General features: G+C 41.0%; 1 protein-coding gene across 1 annotated transcript in view; it reads right to left on the reverse strand.

Moving 5' to 3' along the window:
* Nucleotides 1-798: 798 nt before the first annotated feature.
* mmp15b (matrix metallopeptidase 15b) overlaps nt 799-24,981 on the reverse strand; it is a 29,961-nt gene continuing 5,778 nt past the window's right edge. Inside the window, exons 2-10 of the mRNA XM_072464729.1 lie at nt 19,294-19,442; nt 18,652-18,774; nt 18,248-18,555; nt 14,214-14,375; nt 13,917-14,137; nt 9,551-9,689; nt 5,952-6,102; nt 2,661-2,779; nt 799-1,726 (exon numbers count right to left, since the gene is read on the reverse strand). Coding sequence (XP_072320830.1) covers nt 1,221-1,726; nt 2,661-2,779; nt 5,952-6,102; nt 9,551-9,689; nt 13,917-14,137; nt 14,214-14,375; nt 18,248-18,555; nt 18,652-18,774; nt 19,294-19,442 — 1,878 coding nt within the window. The 3' untranslated portion in view covers nt 799-1,220. The remainder of the gene's footprint in view (nt 1,727-2,660; nt 2,780-5,951; nt 6,103-9,550; nt 9,690-13,916; nt 14,138-14,213; nt 14,376-18,247; nt 18,556-18,651; nt 18,775-19,293; nt 19,443-24,981) is intronic.

Genomic DNA, 24,981 nt, shown 5'->3' on the forward strand with positions numbered 1-24,981 from the left:
ATTTCTGCAGCGCCCCGAGGGATCAAGAGTGTACTCAATTTGTAGAGATAGGAAAGAGACAGTGGATAAGATAATAAGGTTTACAGTATCGCTCAGCTCCTCGAATTCCCTCATTTCTCTACAACGTGTAATATTATACGCCTCTGTTGAGATTGGAGAATGCATGTGGGGCGGGGGAAATCATCCAATAAAATAAAAATAAAATAACAAAGCGATCACGCAAGACAAAGAAAAGAAACATGTGCAAACGGCTCTCACGTACAGTAAATAGACTGTGTTGTAGCACCATGAAATATGAGAGTGTGTGTTTTTGATTGGTATTTGCACGGATCAGCTACCACGTTTATGAAATGTTGAGCCACTGAACAGAGATTGGTGTGGACCACTGCGAGGAAATCTGATTAGGCAAGTGCGCAGGGCGGGGCTGTGTTCGTTTGAAGGTTTGAACGTTGTATAAATGTGGTTGTATGAGGTACTTACGGTATTTACAGGTCTTTTAACTGTTTGATAACTATAACAAATATTTTAATTATCTTTATGTCATCAGCATATTTTATTTTACTTTTTAGGAGGAAGTCTGACCCCTTACAGCTCATTGAAAAAAAATAAAATAATAATAATAGTTTTTGGGGAAATTTTAGTCAACAAGAGCCTGACTAATGAATATGTAAAAAAAAGAAAGAAAGAATTTGCTTAATATTTTAATATACGTTATCTTTATGTCATCTGCACATTTTCTTATTTTTTAGGAGTAGGTCCTTACTTAGCTCATTGAAAAAAAACATAATAATAATAATATTTTTTGGGGCAATATTGTCAACAAGAGCCTGACTAATTATGTAAAAAAAGAAAAAAAAATAATAATAATTTGGATGAGTGTTCAGGCCAACATTAAAGTGCCTGCTTAAATATTTGAATGTATGGAAAAAACACTATATTTCTTGGTTATATGAGGCTGGGGTCAGAATTCCATGGTAAAATTCACTGTTTAACCTTCAGATTGCAGATTTGTCGACCTGATGTATCTTCGTAATGACTGATCCTATCCACATGAAACAAAAACTGGCACAAAGTTCCGCATCTTCCCTGTCCAGCGCAACCAAACGACACATTCTAGAACGTGGACGCGCAACTTTCTACCGTTCCAAAGTAGCTCGTAAAACCACATTTACACAACGCCGCACCCTTTTCCGAGTCCGCCGCCCGCCGGGTCCCAGCGGTCAGACCCAGTCCTGTAGCGAGCGCTTGCAGTGGACCAGCAGGCGCGGCGCTCCTTTGCTCTGTAGCGTGTTGATGATGGCGTAGATGAGTCCCAGGATGCACAGCACCAGCACCAGGGGAATAGTCACCATGAGGATATTCATGGTCCGCTGCTCACTGTCGTCCACCTTCAGAACCACGTCCACCTCGTTCGTCTCCTCTTCCCGTCCCTCCCGCTCCTCCTCCCCTCTGTCCTTATCCGTTCCCCGTCCCGCGTCCTTCTCCTTGTCCGGCCGGTCGCGGTCCTTGCCCTTGTCCCCGTCCCGGCCCCCGTCCGGGTTGAAGGGCGGCCGGTTCACGTCGGGGTGCTTGCGCTCGGTGTCGGCGTCCGTGGTTCTGTCCGGGTCCAGGTCCACGCTGCAGCCCATGAAGTCCCGCAGGATGGACTTGGGGAAGCCGGGCTCGCTCTTCATCCGGTGGTTGTCGAACTTCCAGTACTTTGAGCCCTTGTAGAAGTAGGTGTAGGCTGCGGACAGACGAGGAAGGAGGGAAAATAAGGTGTTAGATAGAAATAAAGTGTATTGTATAGTATTTGCCCCAAAATTCTGCAGTGAAATCGAGTGTCTTCTTGACAAATTACATTCATTATTACGTCAATAAAACAAACTAAACAATTTGGAGAGTAATTTAAACCTGGACACATTGAAGCAAAAGAGAAAATAGAGAGAAATGAAGCCGTGTTCAAGGGTTTTTCTTATTCTTTTTGGGTTTAATATCTTTCTGCACCTTTCCGTTAATCAATAATTTAATTAGAATAACAAAACTGATGTATAATAGATACCGATCTTATAATAAATATCATAAAAAATTCCCTTTAATACAATTTCGAAGTAATTCCAAAAATGTTCTATTCTTAATACATCAATAACTTGTTATCTAAGGCCACTTTTTTCACCCTGGTACACATTTTTTTCCAGTAGTTCTTTTCCCAACACTGCTACTTTTAAACAATACGCAGCCACTAAAGCTACAAACCATTAAACTAAAATTGCTTAATCCGTCTGCTTGAAATCTTTATTAAGTCACTCAAGACGCACAATGCAACAACACTCTCTCCTCGCAATCAATATTTTGGCAGCGCAAAACAGTTGTCACGGCCGCTTTGCGCGTTCCGTTTTCTCTAATCAGCTCGTATTTCCGTCTTTATTATGACATTTCCGAACCTCAATGTACCGTAACTTCAAACCATTTCAGAGTCCCACGGCTACGATACAAGAAACGAGCTCTGATATCCAACAAAAACCGTCTCGGGAACTGGAAATCCAAACAAAACGCCTCGTCTGTTTCACATCTCTCCACCGGCTCATCTCCAAACCCCCATTTCCCCCCCCGACGGAGCCGACAGCCACGCCCGTATCCTTTTGTTTCACGGCCCCAACCTCCCGCGCATCACGGCTCACCTCCATCATCGCTGAGGAAGGCCCCCTTGGGAGACTGGGGCACGGACGAGCCCCACACGCTGATGGGTTTCGGGTAGCCGCTGTCGGCCGCTCGGCTCTGCTCGTTGAAGCGCCAGTACCTGTGGCAGAAGGAGACGGTTATTTTTTGGGAGTTTATTTTGTCCCGAACTCGCACGACACAAAGCAATTTCTCTCGCGGCCTTCGTAAACCTTTGAACGACATCATGTGGAAAACACGCACAACTTTGTGGATAAAGTGAAACATCTCCAACTGGACCCAGATGACCTCATGGTTTCATATGATGTTGTGTCCCTGTTCACCTGCATCCCGACCTCTGATGCAGTAGCAGCAGTGAGGATCAGACTGCAGGAAGACACCACCTACAGGAAAGGACCAAACTGACACCTGAACACATATGTAAACTGTTGGACATCTGTCTGAACACCACTTACTTTCAATTCCGGGGACAATTTTACAGACAGATTCATGGCTGTGCCATGGGCTCGCCCGTCTCTCCCATAGTGGCCAACCTGTACATGGAGCACTTTGAGAAGAAGGCACTGTCCTCATTCTCAGGCATAGCTCCAAAACTGTGGCTCCGCTATGTCGATGATACTTTTGTAACAATCAAGAAACAAGAGCTGGAAACCTTCTCTGATCACATCAATGCTGTGGACCCACATATTAGGTTTACAAGAGAAGACGCTAAGGAGAATCGCTTGGCCTTTCTTGATTGTTCCACGATCAGAGGAGAGGACGGGAAACTCCAAATAGAAGTATATAGGAAACCTACACACACGGACCAGTATCTGCTCTTTGGTTCCAACCACCCACTACAGCACAAGCTGGGTGTGATCAGAACCTTACAACACAGAGCTCAAGGTGTGCCCACCAGCTCAGAGGGCAAGAAGAAAGAGGAAAAACATGTCCGAAATGCCCTCTCAGCCTGTGGTTACCCCGCTTGGGCCCTCAACAGAGTGAAGAGAACCAAGAAGCAGGACAAAAGGGAAACTGAACAGAGAAGGAAGGGTGTTTCTATCCCTTATGTGTCTGGCCTGTCGGAAAAACTGCAGAGAATTTTTAGACAACACGAAGTCCCTGTTTATTTTAAACCAGGAAACACTTTAAGACAAAAACTGGTTCACCCAAAGGACAAGTTGCCGACTCAAAAACAGAGCAATGTAGTTTATTCGATCCAATGCAGTGAAGAAAGTTGTAAAGAACGGTACATAGGTGAGACGAAACAGCCTCTACACAAGAGGCTTTATCAGCACAGAAGAAATACTAGTTCAGGACCTCAGAGTGCCGTGCATCTCCATCTTGAAGCCTCTAATCACTCGTTTGAAGACGGTGAGGTGAAGGTTTTAAGCAGGGAGAAAAGATGGTTTGAAAGAGGAGTCAAGGAAGCTATTTTTGTTAAAAAAGAAAGACCTTCTTTAAACAGAAATGGAGGGCTTAGGTTTCATCTTCCTGTTATTTATAATGGGATTCTGAACCCCTGGAAAGGTAAAGGACATTCAGATGCTAATCAGGTACTCAGGGTGGTTGAGCCAGGGTCTCACAAAGACAAAGAGGATTCTAATAGCCCATTAAGATTCTGAATAGGCTAGCTCGGTAGATACAAGGGGGAGTTTCTGTTGAAACAAACAACTCTTTCTACTTCAGGAAGGCTCCGCCCAATGGGCGGGTCTTACCACAGAACAGTATTAATATCGGAGTTCTCGATCTAAATTATTTTATTGACAATGACTCTTGGATGAGAGTCGAAACGTCTATTTTTTCAAACTGAGTCCAGATGACTACAACTGAAGCTTTTTCTACTATGGAACACGCCTGGACGAATGAGGGATTACACCGACCTTTGAACGATACAAACGAATAAATTCAAATGGAGTTGGAGCTCGCTCACCTCATTTCTTTCAGTCTGTTTATTCGTATATTTATGTCAGCTCAGATTTGCGGCAGTGTAAATATTGTTTAATGAGTTTTGTTCGCAGCGTGAAACACACGGCGTACTGCATTCTCCAGCTATATTTTTATAGTCTGATATGAATTGGCCTGTGAATAACTTCCAGCGCTTGTTGTTGGAGTCTGTAAGTTTCCAGAGATTGGCTCGTGCAGTCCGACTCCAACCATAAATAATGTAACTAACAGAGTGACCTTTGCTGTTTCCATTGTATTTAAAAATAACTTGTGTGTATTTTTCTATGTACATATACTGGGATAATGGGCATTTGGAGGTGTAATGGCTTATTTTTTGCGGTGCGATTTAAAAAAAAGTCAGTTCTCCAACACATTTCACAAACACTACGTAATTTAGTGTGAAGCTATTTTACTTTGAGATATTTTATGTTAATATTATAAATGGCCGGTTTAATGATTATGTAAATGTCCCATCTTAAGTGAATTTTTTAACTATTAGAATGCTATTTTTGTAAGGAAATAAAGCAGTCACACCGCATCAGTCAAACACATCTTCACAGTTTTCAGAAAAGTTGGATTTTTGATAATATTATAATTTTGACCTGTAGCTTAAACCCTGAACCCCATTACTATTTTTTCTGTGCATTTTTGTGTATTTTTTGCATCACACCCATTAGATTACAGCATTTTTTATTATTTAAAGTAGATATAAAGGTGTGATTTTTACTGTTTACATTCTTATTGTCATGCCAACACATTTACTACTAACTGTCCCTGACACAATTGACTTGTCCAGGACCTTTTAGTAGATTTAGTTAATTTATAACTATGTGTAAAATATATAAGAAACATTATTTAGAACGTAATTTAACATGATAATGCCAAAAATTGACATCACGCCAACAAGACATTGGACAAAATAGATCACAAATACAGTGCTAAAGCTTTGTTTGGTTTAAACTTGAATTGAATTGTTTAAAACACCACGGTTATGCTTTTGTTATAACTTTTTAAAAATAGCGCTATGTAACTGATTAAGGAGATAGAGCCATGACTTTAAGACTGTGTTGTTAATTAGCCAAAAAACGGAAATTCTGCAAACAAAACCTCTATTCGCAAAGTTTTTAGTACAAAACTTTCTTAATCTCATAAATAGCATTACATTTCCTGACAAAAATATAGCTGTCAACAAGATTTGTTAAGGAAGAACGCCCGATAATAGAAAGAAATGTTGCATCCTCAAAAACATGACAAACAACGATGCTCGTTATAGTCTCTCTTAGAAAATAAACCCAAACGCTAACGCTAAAATGCAAAAATAGTTCAAAAAGCCTTCGTAAAAATGTATGTATATGTATTTTTGTTACCGGTCTCCTTGGAAGAAATAGGTGTAGCCCGACGGCTCCCACCAGATCGCTGCGTCTATTCTGTCGTACGGAATGTCTGACCCGTAGTGGACGAGCTCTTGAGGATAGCCCGGCTCCAGATTGGCCTCCCTGAAAACCCAGTATCTCGTCCCTGCGAAGAAGAAAAGAAGAAAAAGTACAGTATTAGCTAAAAAAATCCTTGGACATCCCCTTCTACTGCAGCTCATTCTCCCTCAGGACTGTGGAGAATGCGAGCAACACGCCCAAATACATATACGATCCTTTACGGTCCACGAAATGGGGCTATAAACAATAATCACAGACACTTATATTTCTGCTGGCATGGAATGAAACAAGTTAATATGGGGCGAACGGACAATAATCAGAACAATCAGCGCAGCGTTCGCGCACACTTGTAAATTACACCGATGCAATAATGATTTGTTGGCCGGCGATAAAGAAAAGCGAGCAGAGAAACGAGCGAGGCGGCTCCGTTGCTCGTTGCTCGTGGACTTGGGGAGCTTTGGCGCGTAATGAGCTATTAGCAGCGGCTCGTGTTATGTCAGAGGCGAGAGGAATTCTTCAGGTTTTTATTGTTTTCGCGAGTCCGCTCTTTCTGGGACACAATTACGCGTCAGATCTTGGCGTGGAGCCTTCCTTCAATCCCCTGCCTCGATCCCGCGCCCCTTTATCTGTCCGCCCACCTCCTCTGGGCCCTTTGCGCTGCGCTCGGAATCTGGAGAGGGCAGGGGTGTCGACGCAACGATTCCCAGGGATCCCGCTGTGCCAAGTTAAAATCCCCATGACTACGGCCGCGGCTTTGCAACTCTGGGAAGTGCACGTTCCTGCGAACTTAGAGTTTGATTCTTTCCTGCTGTGAGACACTGAGAACATGTATGTTTTTTTGTTATTCTTAGGACTGTTGTGAGCTAGCAGTCGAGCAACGTATAGATGATGAATTCCCAGTTTGTTATCTGTCTGACATGATTACAAATATATTATGCATTTTGATCTTTGAAGATTAGCAGACAACACCCAGCTATTATCAATTATGTTTGCCATTTTAAAAGCAATATAATGTCTTTTTGCATTTTACAAACTAGCAATACTGTTCAATGACTAGATTACCGTAATTTCCGGAGTATAAGTCGCCCAAAAAAAAATGCATGATAGAGAAGGACAAAAAAAAACACACGTAAGACGCACTGGAGTATAAGTTGCATTTTTGTGGGAAATTTCTTTCAGAAAATCCAAAACCAAGAACAGACATTTCATCTTGAAATGCAATTTAAAATAATAAGAGATTAGAGAACATGGTGAATAGGTGTACGTATGCTAACGCTAACACCTTCAGCTACATGAGGCACAGACAGAACTGTGGTGTCTGGTATGTTAACGTAACATATGAACAGTTATTCAGATAACTATAGCATAAAGAACATGCTAACAAGTTTACCAAAGCATCAGTTTTACCCCAAATCACTAAATCCATTGAATTCTTCTTCCTCTGTGTCACTTCTAAACAACTCCACAAACTCCAGAGGAAGAGGAAGTGCAGATTCTTCTTCTGCGTCGCTTAGAACCTAGAGCGCCCTCTTGAGGTTGTCAGTGTGAAAACTAACGAATAATATCACATATAAGTCGCTCTGGAGTATAAGTCGCACCCCGGCCAAACTATGAAAAACGGTGCGACTTATAGTCCGGAAAATACGGTACAAATGGGATGTGGGCAATTTCAGGTATTGCTTGCATACCAAATTTAACAGGTATTTGCTAAACGCTAACACCTAACGCTATATTTCACAAAAAGTCAAACGCTAAGATGCAGAAATCCTTTACCCTTATATGGAAGAGCAGTTTCTGATATTTTTTTTTTTAAATACAAGCTGTTTAGATGATAAAAATATTGCATATAGCATTCCTTCAAAACAACTATTCTGATATGATCCTTTACTAGCTACTATTGACCCGTAGTGCAGTACAACACTGAAAGTCATACCATTATTCACTGTAAACTTTGCATTTAATATGCTATGAAGCCCACGTCAAAACTTGTAACTATTCTGTCACCAATGCTAGTACTATGACTAAATGAATTATACAACGTCAGCAATCGCGAGGCTAAACACGTAGCACTCTGCTTCTCGTGCGCCGCTATCCACTCGTTTCTCCCTCTCACTTCTTCCTCTCTTCCTTCGCTAATGGCACGCCGCCAAGTGTCGCGCTGACAGGCTTCGAGATGACATCATCCCACCCATCATCCCCAGCTGCCCGGAGCCCGGAGTCTGGAGCCCGCGCCCGGATTGCATCAAAGGCTGAGTGCGTTCTTTTTCATTCAACGGCAACAACTTTATCCGCCGTTGTAAAAGACAAGCTGCTCTCACTGGCGGAGTATAAATAACGAGTCGCACTAAAATAGATTTACACTTGGCACAAAGAATACATTATGTGGATCTACTTTCTTTAAGAGGTGGGGGGGCGTATGGATACCTGAAATCATCTGAGAGATATGAAAAAAGCTCACATTAGAACAATATGACTTCAAGGAAAAGTCCAGACGGTGGACGGTTTCCAAAAGCACCTAAACTTCTCTATCAAACTTATCTGGCTGTAAAGATGAAGAGATGAGCATATTTTAACCTTAAACAGCAGGCGGCGTTCACATGTGGACACTTTCTATACATGTCCTATCGTCCGGGGCTCTAAACCCAACTATGGCTTTGCGCTGGCAGAGCTGAGTAAATACTGAGGATTCCCGGGAAAGGAAATCCAAACAATAACCTTCTTTGTCAAATCTGGTGTTTCAGCAAAGAGCAAAGCATTTCTACAGTGTATTGTGAGGTGTGCAGAGGACAGAGGAGCTGAGTTTAAGTCTGCACATTCCAAATTTGAGACAAAACCCTAACAAACTGTAAGGAAATAAAGTGGAAACATTTCAAACTTTTTTTTCTAATATTGTACAGTATTTTCTGTACTATAAAGCGCACTTAAAAGCCTTTAATTGTATTTTTTTTTAAAAACTACAGTGCGCCTTACATATGGATTCATTCTGGTTGTGCTTATTGACCTTGAAGCGATTTTGTGTGGTGCACGTTTTGTTTTGCCTTATACTGTATTTTCCGGACAATAAGTCGCACCTTTTTAAAAAGTTTTGGCCGGGGTGCGACTTAAACTTATATTTATACTTATATACTTATACTCCGGAGCGACTTATAGGTGATATTATTTGTTATTTTCACACTTGCAACTGCATTTCATACTCCAGTGCAACTTATATATGTTTTTTTCTTCTCTATTATGCATTTTTTTGGCTTATATTCTGGAAAATACGGTAAATGAAAAATGATCAAAAAAAGACCATTCATTGACTATTGCCTTATAGAGCGGAAAATACGGTAGTGTACTCGTAGTCCAGATTATGTTACCTTTTACCCTGGAACACGCTTTGTTAGCACATTTTAATGGCCCAATTAGCAAGAAAATGCAACGTGAAGCTTTTATGGTCTCTAAACTGAACTGAACTGATCTTATACAGAGCCACCGCACAAGAAAATAAAAACACAGAACACTGAACCAATTGTAAAAAAATGACAACTTACCTTTGAAAAAGACAAACTTTCCGTCATGTCGCTCATAAGCAGAGTCTATATCCCCGGGCAGACCTCTCCAGAAGTGACCGATGGGCATGGGGTAGTTATCCAGAACCCTGTTTCTGCGAACACGCCAGAACCACCGGCCCTGTGAACCGAGAACCAAGTCAGAATATGTCTTACTTATCTTGTGTGAGGTCATATTTCTGACCCGTGAGACAAATTCAGAGCAGCATCACGAATAACAAATCCAAGGGGAAACAGGAAGTGCAAGAAACACCCCCTCCTCCAAAAAAAGAACATCAAACGGAACGCGAAAAACCACCAAATCATCCACATGAGCTCAAGTCCGCCATTTCTGACCACTACAAGAAGGACAATGCTAAGGTCATGGGCAAAGAGAGCGACAAGGACCATCAGTGTGTACCATCGAGAGCCGTAAACACGCTCGCCAGACTGTGAATCAGATCGAGGGGGCTTAACAACTGTCTCACATCTGCGATACAGTTCTGAAGAAGTCGAACTGCAGAGAATCCATTTGACTCAACATTTCTGAGGAAGGCGGCCGGAGTGCAGCCAAACTAAACATATTAAAACATGAGGCGCTGTATAATCTATCTTTATTGCTGTATCGACAAAGACCTTATGGCAAGCATCAATTAGAGTAACACTAAAAGTCATATTAGACACACATTAAACACATTACATTAACAGTTTCACAGTGCTATACAAAAATAAGTGGATAATTGATATTCCTGTTCAAGATGCAACTGACAAAAAGCCTTTGTTTCACCCCGACTATTTAATATTTAAGTGCCAATGCGGAAAATACGGTAGTGTACTCGTAGTCTGTATTATGTTACCTTTTACTCTGGAACAAGCTTTGTTAGCACATTTTAATGGCCCAATTAGCAAGAAAATGCAACGTGAAGCTTTTATGGTCTCTAAACTGCACTGATCTTACATAGAGCCACTGCACACGAAAAGAAAGACAAATAATTGATATTCCTATTCAAGATGCAACTCACTCATGACAAACAACCAAGGCGCTCGAAAAGTTAAAAAGCCTTTGTTTCACCTCAACTATTTAATATTTAAGCTCTCCGAAGAGAACCTGTCTACCAGAGTCATACATGTGCAGCTCTTCTATCCTTTTTGAGATCAGTTTAGCCATTGTTCGCCCAAAACTCGATCTACTGACAGTCTTTGTTTAATAGATATAATAGACTTTCCGGTTTCCAATCTCCATGCAACTATAATCCCTCTCAAAATCACTACACGTTTCAAAAGCCTTTTCGAAAACTCACGTCACCACAAGGGCAACGCGGAGACAAATCAGCAAAGCACAGAGGTTGCTCTTGCACTGGAGCCGGCGGGACAGATTTACACCGCATTCGTTCAGAGGCGGTGAGTCAGTGGCCCGTCCCAGATAATGTAACGGTAAAACGCCGCGCTTCTTTTTTTTTGGCAAGCTCGGGGAGTTTTGCCCTTCACTCCGGACGATTTAGCATCGCGGTGCGGCACAAGATGGGAACAGGGGCTCGTCCGTCTACGGGACTGGAGGGGCGTTTTTCCATTTGTGCGGTCTGCCGGCCCCCCCTCTCAGAATGAGCAGATTGAGCTTGAACTGATCGTATTGGCTGTCTGGAGAACTCCATCTCGCAGTGGGAGATTGAAGACGGCTCCACGTGAGTTCTAAGACATATTTCGAGTAATTCCATCCCCCGACTCCACTGTCTATGAAGTGGTGTTGTTGGCGCGTCAAACCCTGGCCAAAAGTGTAAGCGTAGAAAGCTGGGAGTGGGATTTTCTTGTAAATTAACAAGCGCTTTATCCGAATAAAGAAGTCTGCGAGTGCCAAGATTCCAATAACTACCGAGCTTTTCAAAGTCTTTCTCCGCCGCTGACATGTTTGTATTAAAAAACCCATCGCGCGTGCCGGGGCTTCGTTTGATTTCAAAAGCCGGTTAATGGCATTTGAGAGAACTTGCGCGCGAAAGCCGTAATGTCATTTTAGAGATATGACACAATGCTTTTCCAGACCATGTCCAGGCCCGAAGGGGAAAAAACCTGAGGATGGAGATGTTACAGGCGGACGTGAAACCCAAGAGCGCAAATATAATTTGCGGGCGGTGCGCACGTCCGGACAGCTGGACGTCTCTGCTACAGATCACAAGCCGGGTCACTTATTGCACTCGCGCTATTTGCGGACCAAGTGGGCGTGTCCGTCTCGGGCCTTTGATACGGCAGCGTTTGGGATTCCACTCGTCTGCGCTCGATTAAGTCACATCCGTCAAAATCGTCAAAGCGTGTTTCTGTGCGGGTCATTTTCAACAGTTCAAAATATGTGTTGAGTTTAAATGAGTATGTCTTGTGTATTGGAAACTATTTTGAGTTTTTTTTATTTTTTTAACTAGGGATGGGCGATATATCGGTTCCAGTATTGGTATCGTACAATCTTTGATACCATTATTTTTGGCCAAGTATCTGTGCGCTATTCCCAGTTTGTCATCAGTGCATTTTTTAAGTACTAAAAATGGAAATAAAATCGCTTTTAGACTAAAAACAAAGATCTGAATGTTTAACACAATCATGCAACGAATGATTGTATTTTCCAGATTAAAAAAAACACTCTTTATTTATGTTTTGAATTTATGAACGTCAATTTAACTTAAGATAGATGTGTACACCTTGCTATACGTTTTAAAATCTAAATATGAATCCTTTGTTTTATTTTATTCATTCGTTATCGGCCACAAAAGCAAAGTCAAATATTGGACACTGGCATTTTGTGAGATTTTTTTGGAATTGAGCAGTACAATACGTGAAATAGTGGTGACAAACAGGGCGAGACATTTGGCAAAGTGTTCACAACATCAGAATCAGAATCAGAAAGGGTTTATTGCCAACAAACAAAATTCACAAACAAAGGAACTTGTCTTGGTGCAACGTAAAACCAACAATGATTAAGTCAAAAAGAGAAACAATTTAAATCTACTATGGAATAAAAATAACAATAAGCTATCAGATGAAAAATAAGAATAAACTACTACTTTTTAAAGATTATTTTTGTGAGAAAGTATTTCCCTGTAACCGCAGTGGCAGACGCAGCGCGCTCCCTGCAGTGGAAACGGGACGTGTCAGGATATCACGATAACACTGGAGACGCAGGACTAATGCCAAACGGCTCTTTCGCATGTTCCGTGTCTCGTATCTCGGAGCCTCTTCAGAGCCAGAGTCAGACGCCCCCTCTGACCTCTCCCCGCTCTCACACTCACCCAACAGCCTGGCCCATCCCTTTACACTCAGAGATACCAGGCGTGCACTGTGTGAACGCTTTTTACATTCAAATTATGTTTTCTCCACTCTCAGTCACGTGTTGACCCTGCCTTTTGTTGAGTAAAAGGTTAGCTGCATGGAACGTAGAATACAAAAGTAATGTTTTGTTTGAGTGCAGGAGCCTATCCCAGTATCTATGGATATAAAGAAAAAACATGCAGGTCCTTAAATACAGTACTCTTTCTCATATTAACACAGTGTGAATAACTATCTTTTTTACATTTACATATTTTTTTCCACGTTGTTTTCAGTCAAATTCCTATCCAGTTATTTCCATCTCACATACAAGAGCGTGTCGTTGTTGTATAACTGAGGCTGGGCAATCAATCAAATTTAGAACTAATTCAAGAACTAATTCAATCGCAATTATTGGCTTTGTGTTTTTTAATATGTCGGTAAAAGTTCTGACATGTTCTGTGTGAAATCTTAGGTTTATTTAAGCAAGTCTGCCTTTTCTTATTATTAATATGCCTATATTTCTGTCTATAGGAGTTTTTGTTTATGTTTTGGTTTATAAGAGTTCTTCTTATCTTATTATGTTTCTATTTGTGTGTTGTTTGTATTCTGTGTGTTTTCATTGTTTTATAAGTATCGCTTTTGAGTCTGAAAAAGTCCCATTTATTTGTTTCTACATAAGACGCAGTAAAATCGAAAAACACTTATTGTAAAATCGCTCAGCCGTGTGTCTAACCATTTACTAATTTGGCTCCTTTCCCTGCAGCAAACTGAACACCGCAGGAAACCTGCAGCGTCAGCCCTTGTTAATGTTTCGCTGGACCAGAGGCTGTCTGAGGCCAACACCTGATCACGCGCCGCGCCCTTTCACCAGTGTTCTGCCTCATAAAACCCAGGCTGTATTGGTTTACAGTCCGCGCGAGCTGATTGAAAACAGAGCCGGCACGTGGCATTAATCTTGTAATTCCATAAAAGCGTAACCGATTTATCTACGCGGTTAACGTGTCGCGACGCGGCGAGCGGCCGGTCGAAAGTCCAAACGAGGAGAGTGCAAAAAACGTCAAAGAAAAGCTGCACTGACCTTGAAGACAAACATTTCCCCTCGGAGCATGGCGACCGTGTCAAAGTTGCCTTCGCAGATGTTCGGTCCGTAGTGGTCCGGCCGGTCTGTGGTCCTGGGCCGGTCCGGGTGGCGAGGGGGGTTCTGCGGAGGGTTCTGCGGAGGGTTCTGCGGCGGTCTGGGATCCGGGCGGCGAGGCGTGACGGTGGGCAGTGCTTGTGTGGGGCCGCTGTCCGGTTGACCTATAAAAGGAGGAGTTTGTGTTCATAGTGCGATTGTCATAAAAGTTTTCCCGCGGTCAGAGGAGAGCGACGCTACCGTATATTTGCTGGATGCCGCGGCGGTCGTCGTCAGGGAGCTGGAAGTTCTCCGTCTCCATCCACTGGTAGAAAGGAGCCATGATGGCCAGGGGGTTGTTGGAGTGCTCTAAACCTAACGCGTGGCCCAACTCATGGACCGCTACGAGGAAGAGGTCATTGCCTGCAATCAGAGAGAGGATACATGTTCAGTCAATGTGTACGATATGGTTCTGTATTACAACATTTTCAAAAAACATCCAACTATAAATGATTTTGAAGTTCATCTGTCTATTCCATGTAAGATCAATGCATAAATATCTCATAATATACTATCCAAATTGACTTCGGTTCGACTCAATGTAGGAAAAGTCCCCTGGCTGATTTACTCATTTCCTTGGGAGTCTGTGCTTGCATTATTGCAGTATTGATTATGATGATGACACTACTGGGCGACAGAGTCATTTATGTGAAGTATATTTGAGCTGCCACTAACAATTATTTTAGTAGTCGACTGGCCCGTCATTATGTCTTTTGATTAGTCTACAAATCAAAGCATTATTTCCATTGTAGGTAGAACATTTTTAACCAAATAAAGGTGGGAAAATGATGACTGACGGCTTTTATATAAAGAACATTTATAAATACATTATTCTATTGATGAAAGTAAGAAATTGTCAATTATTGTTTTACATTTTGATTTAATAATGCAGATGTTTTTTTTTTATTTGAGGTCTTTGTGTGTTTTAGAGTCTGTATAGTCCAGATAGGATTACAATAAAATAAAATACGATTATGATTTTTTTGGTTTTTAAATCGGAACTAGTCACAATTAGCCTATTAATTGTTCCAATCTTAAGCAAAATTGTGAAAAAAAGCTGTTCAATATATTACAATAAATTAAATACAAAGAGGAATCATTATTTATAATTTATTTCAGCAAAGCAATATTAGTATAGCAAGTTCCTATGTTTGTGAATTTTGTTCATTGACAATTGCAATTTTCTTTTTTTTTTCTTCATAAAAAGCACATTGGTAACTATTCATTGGAACCAAAAAGACCCTTCATGGCACATGTCACATAACTTAACTCAATCTAATAATCAGCACACGTCTTAAACCAGTGTCCCGTCCAACACGTGTCCCGCTGACCACGTCAGCCACTTATGGACGCTTTACCACACACAGCTCACTTCTGTGGCTCTTATCAGGGAAGTGAGCCCCCCTCGCCGTTGGTGACTTCCCCTTTGAAGCCTGGTTACTCTCTGAACTCTGCGATGCCCCGTGCTGATTGGTCAGATTTTTGGCAGTGACATCATCCCACTGTGGGTTTGGTATTTGGGAATGTCCTTGTGATATATAAGCATCACGCGCGCACACACACACACACACACACACACACACACACTTCCTCCTGTCTTTCATTTGAGTCACATGAATGTCCTCATGCTATGCTAAGTTGCAACAAAAACTCGAGAGGGAGAAGTCAAGGGGAGCGAGATAGAACCGACAAAATAAAGAGGCCTCTGTGAAGTCGCCGTGACAACCATTCAGCTGGACAAAAAGAGAGAGTGAACTTCTAATGCTTTACACTACCAGCAGACTGTTCAGCAATGATTATGTTTACGTCAAACCACTTCTGTCAGTGGTCAAGAGAAATACGGCCTTTAATTGGAAGCGTCGTAAAGATGTTTTCGTCAGAAGTGATTAATCACACTGTGCATCACAAGGTTTTCAAGTAATTATTATTTCTTTAACACATGACATTGAGGTCAGGCATTTCTATTCACCACTTCTTTCCTTCCTTTTTGTCACTGCATTGATAAAGAGAAAGAATTAAAAACAAATTCACAACTTCCTTTGGTGACAATAATACAAACATTTTCCAAGCAGAGTTGTCAAAAATATAAAAATCAGATATTAAACTAGATATTCATGTGAACAATGAATGATAAAGTGAATCACTGAACGATCTTGAGCTTTCTCAGAACGACTGTAAGACTACAAGGAAACATAAAAAGTACTATTATTCTGACTATGAGAGAGCGTCTTCTTTTTATCATTGTGGTATTGAAATAGATAAAGAACCTTTTCCTTAGAATCAAAATTGAGTTTTTGTATTAAGTATCTTTAGCAAAAGAAAATGTAGCGAAGAAGCTAATGGATGAGTGGTGAACTGTCTTAACTTCAGTTGTCTGTTGCCATGGAACCTGGACGATATATTTAATTATATATGGTGAATATATGGCCTACTATAACATATTGAAATACTAGTTTGTTTTTTCTTCTCCTTTTTAATGTGTTTTTAGTTTGTTTTATTTTTTGTGAGTTTTTGTGTGTGAATGTGAGATGGAGGGTGGGGCATGTTTTTATTTTGTTTGTGACTGTATTTTTGTTCATTTTTGTAATAATTTTATTGTTGTTAATTAAAAAAGACAACAAAAAAAAAACATTTAATTATCGCGATGATACTAGAAACAAGAATTTCTTCACTAAAAACAAATCAAAGCCTGGTCCCAGTTGTATCACTCCTCGTACAAGATGCTCTTTGGTGGAAAACAACAATAAAATGGCGAGAGCGTTAATGGCCCCGGCTTGAACGGCCCCGACTTAAATGGCCCCTGGTGTGGGAGATATCGAGACATTTCACACTGTTCCATTGGCGGGGGCATGTCTGGGTACAGCTGCGAGACAGTAAATTGGTTGCACTTTGCCTCTGGGCAGCTCAAACGCTGTCGGGCAACAAAAAAAAGGGCCGGGTCTGCGGAACCTGTGGAGTGGAATGCGCTGGAGCCACTTACAGGGCATTCCACTGTCTCTGTGAAGTGTCCTGCAACACATCCTCCACTCGACTGACCGCGCACACAACACAGCTGTCTGAGGGCCACTCCATCCACGCAGATTACAGAGCAGGAAGCAGCATTGTTGTAAAAAACCCCTCTGGTCAGCAGGGTTAATCGGTGCACAGCAAGACTCCCCTGCAGGCCACTTAAGCTCTTATTTACACATGCAGTTGGTTCAAGATGTTTTACGACTTTTCGGATCGCGACTAGGCCGTTTTATTGAACTCGTGAACATGCAGTAGTAGGAAAACTATCAAAAGGCTGAATAAAGATCAAAATTAATGGAGAATAAAGCGTCGGTGCAATATTTCAAACGTGGATAATATAAACTGATATTCTTTGCAATACACTTGTGTTTCATTATACAATCCGTTCAAATTTGTGCAATGCAAACCTCAATCACGATGTTAACACCCATTTTAAATACCTTTCTGGTGGAATGCACGAATATCTGAATGTCAAAAAGTCAATATATTAATTGTCATTGTTAAATCCAACTTCCAAACGCTGTCTAATGAGGAGACGTCACTAAACCGTGTTAAACGATTACTAGTGACTATTGTTTTGATTAATAGTTAATCATTTAGATTGCAAAAAGCTTATCAATATGAGATTCTTACAAGTTTGTCCCTGACAAAGCTTAAGTGAAGCCAAACTTATATTTACAGATGATTTTGATGTACTATTTTCTGGAGTATAAGTCGCACCAGCCAAAAAATGTATAATAGAGAAGAAAAAAACATATATAAGTTGCACTGGAGTATGAAATGCGGTTGCAAGTGTGAAAATAACAAATAATATCACATATAAGTCGCTCTGGAGTATAAGTATATAAGTATAAATATACGTATAAGTCGCACCCCGGCCAAAACTATGAAAAAAGGTGCGGAAAATACGGTAATTACGGCTCTATCTGAGTCATAAAACATCTTCTCTCTGTCAATAACATGCTTTAGAGTCTGTGTATAGTCCACACAACAATTGTTCAAACACTACATTAGTTGACAATTACTATTAACAAGTTTCAGCTCTAAATCTTGTTGAAAATGAACGTGAATTGTAACGTTTTGGTGCAGATTGAGACACTTAATTGGAAGGAATTCAAAGGAAGATGAGACGTCCTAACAACACCATAACAACCGAGTCATACCTGATTTCAAATTTTGCGCCAGACATAAATCCAGCAGCATCAACATCAAAAACACGCTCTCACCTTGTAGATTTTGGTTTCCTATTGTCCAGGGTTCGTCCGAGTCGAAGTGAGTGTCTCCCCCCATTCCCGGGCCGGGGAAATAAGCGTGCGCCAGGAAGCCTCCCTCTCCATCGAAAGGGGAGCTGTCGCCGTGGAAACCCGAGGCAAAGAAGATCATGATGTCAGGCTCCTTGCGGCGGCCGTATTTGATCTCCTGGTAGGGGATTTCGTCGAAGGTTAGAGGCGTGACCTTCTCCCAGACTTTGAAAGCTCGCCGGATGGCCTCGAACGAGTTGTATTCGCCGATCTTTGGTGTGTAGTTCTGGATGCTACCGGAACGAGAAAACAAAGAGCGTGAAGCGGGACGGATGCAGCGGGACGGATGCAGCGGGACGGATGCAGCGGGGCGTTATCGTGACATCTACCTGTATGTGAGGTGGCTTTTGTTCCACTTGTGTCCGGTGAGGGCGTAGCGTTTCCGCCGCACGTTGGTTTTGATCTGGCCTCCGAATTTGTCGGGCACGCCGCATCGAGGCCGTCTCATCGCCCTGAAGGAATTACAGAAGTCAACGACAGGAAGCAGAGAACGTGGTAAAGAATAAACCACCCAAGGGATACGTTTTCTTTTCTCTCTTTAATCATGGGACGAGGAACACACCACAGACAGCCTCAGCAAGAATAGAGACACTTGACCGATAAAGTGCTTTTAGATATTTAAAAAAGGAATTTATTCAATACTACTAAATATTGCAATAAATGTCTAGCTATGATTTAAAATGCATATAATTTAATGTTTTTTTTTTCATTGTCTTTTTTTTTTAAACAAATTATTATTTAATGGTTAGCTGACGTTTATTATTATTTTTTTAATGAGACAATTGTTCATAAACTCCATTTGAAAAGTTTAGATATAGGCAAGTTAACAGCTAATCCAGCTTTTTTTTTCTTCTTTTACTCATTTTTTATGTTTTTTTTTTAATAAACAACTAAACACAGAACACAACACAAAATGACCAGGAGTGTAAATAACAACACAAACAGATATACTCTAGTGTAGTTGTGCTTACAGTATGGTCTGGTCATCCATGTGGCCGGTCACCTCCAGGCCGTAGAACCTCTGCATGTCACTGACGGCCCCGGACAGGGTTTGAGCTGACCTCATGGTGGACATCTGCCTGCTGGCCTGGGGCAGGTACCCGTACATCCTCAGCCAGGCCTGTGGTAAAGGGAATTAGAAGGTGAGACAGTTGCAAATGGGATTGAATCTGTTGGAATTAGAGATGGATCGATATTATATTTGTAGTGGAGCGACTATCGGCCTTTGGGTCAACCAGCTGGAACTCTGTCAACTGGACGAACGTGAAGCTGTTTTGACACTCATCCAAGTGGCATCTTCAGCTCCACTGAAATTGAAGAAGCTGCTTGGATGTTTTTCCCACTTAAAACCTTTGTCTGTTGACAGTTGACACAGTTCCATGTCCAGTTCGAAGAAGAAGAAGAAGAAGAAGAAGAAGAAGAAGAAGAAGAAGAAGAAGAAGAAGAAGAAGAAGAAGAAGAAGAAGAAGAAGAAGAAGAAGAAGAAGAAGAAGAAGAAGAAGAAGAAGAAGAAGAAGAAGAAGAAGAAGAAGAAGAAGAAGAAGAAGAAGAAGAAGAAGAAGAAGCTATTATTCATGACCAAAGTACAGATTTAGTGGCGTTAAAAGCCCTTTATTGCCGCTTGCGGGTGTAAGTGCGAAGAGGGTACTGCAAAAAATGTGACTACACTTCCCTAGTTTGTTATTGTAAAACAGGGTTAGAGGAGTTTGTAGTAAATTCAAATGATAAAATTTGAAGAAAACCATCAACATATCAGATCAAAAATCTATACTATTGTACGCAGTGAATTCTAAACAACTCAGATGAGCATTTGAAAAGCATGAGAAAATGTGTGGCGGTCTGAGCGTGGCATGTGTTGGGTCTCGTTCAGGGAGGCCGGGGAGGAGAAACCCACTGACAGACTTGTGAAAATGTGCAACTTGACCCGATCCCCGATGACGCAAAGTCTATCCCACCTGTTATGTAGAAATCCAATACCGACTGCGCCACATGCAGCGTGCACTTTACTCCGAGCTCGTCTGAGATACGCCTTTGCTTCTCGGGCTGCGGAGCGTGTGCACGTCCCAGCCTGTGTTTAGTGCCGTAGCTCACGCCCACCTCCTACAATCGAAACCTCCGCTTGATAAAGAGCTCTATTTACTTACCCACTCCCTAAGAGCCCGTGAAAACAAACTGCTTCTGAGTCTTTTCCTTTCAGCGAGCGGCGATTACAACATAGCTCAGACTACTACGAGCTTCTACTTGCCCCTTTTAATAACTGCATGTTCTAATCAGTGCTGTCAATCGATTGAAACGGCGAATAAGATTGATCACACATTTAAAATATTATTTATCATAATCAACCACATGTTAAGGTCATTTTTTAAATAAATAAAATGTTCTTAATTTGAATTTCCGCATAGTTTCTTTCATAGTTTTATAATACCCTATTATTCATGACCAAAGTACAGGTTTAGTTGCGTTAAAAGACCTTTAATGCCGCTTGTGGGTGTAGCTGGCTCTCATGTTGACAGATGTGAGCTGTAATGGTTGCCCTGGCATCTTCCAGTGTTCTGTAATAGTTTGGTGTAATAGTTGGCTCGTTTTAACTTTATTTTCCCCACGGATGCACATCAGCTGGTGAGTGATCTGAGCTCGTCCACGTGAGGACTGATGGATTTAAAGTGTGCATGACTCTCTCCATGCCTTCCTCATCTAAAACAGTGCATTTGGTCAAAACAAGCCGTATAATTATTCCTGATTATCGGGTAAATGCTGCATGATTAATCGTGTGAGTTGAAGCATTCATTTTGACATCCCTAGTTGTAGTAATAGTCTAATCCAGCCAGTGTGAACAAAACTGGATGTTGTGGTGAAAACATCTGGCTTGTTTGCCAAATCAATATGCAAATCACTGCAGATGATAGAAAATTGTTTTTGCTGTTTAAAATTTCTGACGAATTGCTGAGTATTAAAATCACTTTTCAGTATTACACAAAAGTACTGCATTTTAGTTGTCTGGACTGCATCGGTGCTGTTTTTGTGGAGGGTTTGGGCAGAACAGGACATGGCACTGACCCTTCTCTGCCTGAGATTAAAAGGGCTAAAATGTGACGAAATAAACATTATAAACATATACAGCTTGATTTTATTATAATCAACAAACTGCTCTTTATTTAGCTGCTGCAATACAGTCAGTTCTGTGGTAAGTTCTGTTTATATGTTCTGTTCTGTTGTAGCAATGTGTTTTAAACAGTGCGACCGGAAATAGCCATATTTTCTCATAAAAGTACAATTTAGAAAACCAGATCCAAACCTACAAGTCTATGATAGGATTATTTCAAGTCCAAATGACCGCTAAACCAGGTATAAAACAGAACTAGGCCACACACTTAAGAAGTTGATTAGTAGCTAAAAATATGTCAAAGATGTTTATTTTACACTCTACAGCTCAACTCTTATCGCATAAATGTACACAAAATAAACATTGAGCCCCAAAATGATTGTTCCATTTTGAATTTATTGAACAATATAGTCATTTTTTCGACAGATACCTATCCAAGGGTAAGGCTTGTAGGGCTGCATGATTAATTACAATCGAATCAAAATCACAATTTGATCATTTGAATAGCGACAGGAGAACTTTTCCAAACATTACATGCATAAACTTGTATTTTGCCTCTGGATGAATTAAAAAATGTGTTTTGTGAATTCTATTTATTGGCAAATCAATTGCAATACATCAGGAAATCACCATAGCATCAATAGGATCATTTCCCTACCGTATTTTCCGGACTATAAGTTTTGGCCAGGGTGCTACTTTTACTTATATTTATGTTTATAATTATATACTTATACTCCAGAGCGACTTATATGTGATATTATTTGTTATTTTCACACTTGCAACTGCATTTCATACTACAGTGCAACTTACATATGTTTTTTTCTTCTCTGTTATGCATTTTTTGGCTGCGACTTATGTATGTTTTTTTCTTTCTTCTCTATTATGCATTTTTTGGCTGCGGCTTATATTCCAGTGCGACTTATATATGTTTTTTTCTTACTTCTCTATTATGCATTTTTTGGCTGGTGCGACTTATACTCCAGTGCATATATGTTTTTTTCTTCTCTATTGTGCATTTTTTGGCTGCGACTTATACTCCGGTGCGACTTATATATGTTTTTTTTTTCTTTCTTCTCTATTATGCATTTTTTGGCCGGTGCGACTTATACTCCGGAAAATACGGTATTAAAAATAAAAATGAAATAGCAGATTAACCATACAGATTGATGTAGCATTTGGTGATCTGAATACGTACACGAGAGCGTATGCTGTGAATGAACCTTCATCCAAACGAGCCGCTCGCCCTTCCCTCGTCAGCCCGCCCGCATACTAAACAACATCTAGGACTTGGACAGGAGTTATGTGCCTGTGTGTACGTTAGCTCGTCTATTAAATAGCCTTTCAGAGAGAGTCCTTGAGCGTACCTGCCAAGAGTGGACTCGGCCGTACAAACGAAGTAGTAAAAGCTGCCAGAAGTGCGCGAGTGTCGTTTGTGTGTGTGTGTGTGTGTGTGTGTGTCCACTGCAATGTCAGCCAAGGTACTAACAGAGCTTTTATTCCCAGGCTTGGTCCGTGGCCAGCGTGCCCTCCTCTAAGTCGGGACAACTGGATAAGGTAAAAGACGGGGGGAAATGAGAAGATGCGGAGGGAGATTTTAATGTGCGTCGATCAAGAAAGACGTTTCGGAAATAATATTCACTTTTTGATTGCAGAACAATAACTCAACGGCGCGGTGATTAGCTCGTAAAAGGTGGTTCACGCAGCAGGAAGTAATAATAATAATAATGAGGGAGGGGGATGTTAATCGCTTTGTAGATTATCAAGACATCTGAACGATCGCCCGACTATATCACATCTGACAATGCAAAATAAACTCGTAAATGATTCGATTTTTATTGGGGATTGATTTTTCTTATTGGATTTTTGTTCTCAACATAGTCAAATTAAATTAAATTGAATTATTTTTGGTGGATTGCAGCTGTTCAAAACTTCATTTAAGTCAATTTGCGCCAATGTGTTTGTTCTCGTGATGCTATAAATTTAGCGCTTATGCTAGCTGTTTATACCTCGCTTATTCATGATATAAACCAGGTTTTTCTACTTCTAGACCTAGTCCAAATGTGGGCTTTGTCTTGATGCTAAAGAACAAATGTATCATGTCGTGGTGCTTGGATGTGAAACGTTTGAGAATCACTGGATGAAATAAACTAATCCAACTGTGATTCTGTCGCACAATTTAACAAATCAAGTCTTAAAAGGTCTTGTACCATTTTTATTGTATGAAAAAACGTAACACGGAATCAGTTCCTTTTAAACTGTTTGCAGCAATCCGAACGTATTCCTCACTTTCTGAACATGTTTCTCGACTTTCAGAGGCCAGAACGGAGATTTGCCATCGCGTCAATGCTAACAACAACTGCTAGCATGTTAACAGTAGTGAAACTTCCTGGTTTGCGACCTGTAAAACGCTTCATAATTTGAGGCAGACAGCACAAAGCAGTTTTATTTTTGACCCTATGGCTTCTTTTACATTATATCTATACTATATCTAAATAAATTGTACTTGTACTACATGGAAAAAAACTTGTACTACATGGAAAAAAATTCGGTTGTTGACAGCCAACCACGGGACAACAGTTTGAATACCAAGAGCCAGCACGATGCAGATTACACGGACACTATAAGCGAGAATATGAAGTTAAGAAGTCAATACTGTGCCGTGCCGCCGCGTCAATGCTAACAATACCCGCTAGCATTTTAACAGCGCGCACTAGTGAAACTTCCTGGTTTACTTACACGGACACTATAAGCGAGCATATGAAGTTAAGAAGTCAATACTGTGCCGTGCCGCCGCGTCAATGCTAACAACAACTGCTAGCATGTCAACAGCGCGCACTAGGGAAACTTTCTGGTTTGCGGAGGGTAAAACGCTTCATAATTTGAGGCAGACAGCACACAGCAGTTTTATTTTTGACCCTATGGCTTTTTTTTTTACATTATATCTTACTGGGGCCAAACAAATTGTGCTTAACATGGAAGAAATTCGGTATACTTCCACTTCTGACCGAGTTGTTGACAGCCAACCACGAGACAACAGTTTAAATACCAAGAGCCAGCACGATGCAGATTACACGGACACTATAATAAGCCATCATACGAAGTTAAGAAGTGAATACTGTGCCGCGCCTCGTCTTTTACTATTATCTTTAGCTTCTCCGCTTCCTCCCGGCGCTACCTTGCTTATCATGTTTCTTCCTGTGTTCTCCTCTCGCTTATTCACAACTCCTTGGCTTTTTTTCCTCTTCTCTCCAGCGCTCCTTTCGCAGACAAGCGAGCCCATTGTACTTTGTCAGATGCCTCGGAGTGCCGGGCCCAGCGTTGTGTGCCGTGTGAGTCTGTCCCAGTTAGAGAACAGCTGTCATATTCAGCCATCACATGTTGTACACAGCTGAGATTTAGAACCCACTTCAACTTTTCTGTGTCTTCTTTTTTACAACTTAAGTCTTGTCGTGTATATTTGAATTCTAATTTAAGCCATACTGATGTCAAATTTTAGTGATATGGTTGTTGTGACAAAAAAACAACACAATTTAATGATTTAATTATATTTTCTTTC

The sequence above is a fragment of the Eucyclogobius newberryi genome, unplaced genomic scaffold (genome assembly GCF_026437365.1).
Source record: "Eucyclogobius newberryi isolate DKJ021-1_F unplaced genomic scaffold, fEucNew1.0.hap1 SCAF_5, whole genome shotgun sequence".
NCBI lineage: Eukaryota > Metazoa > Chordata > Actinopteri > Gobiiformes > Gobiidae > Eucyclogobius > Eucyclogobius newberryi.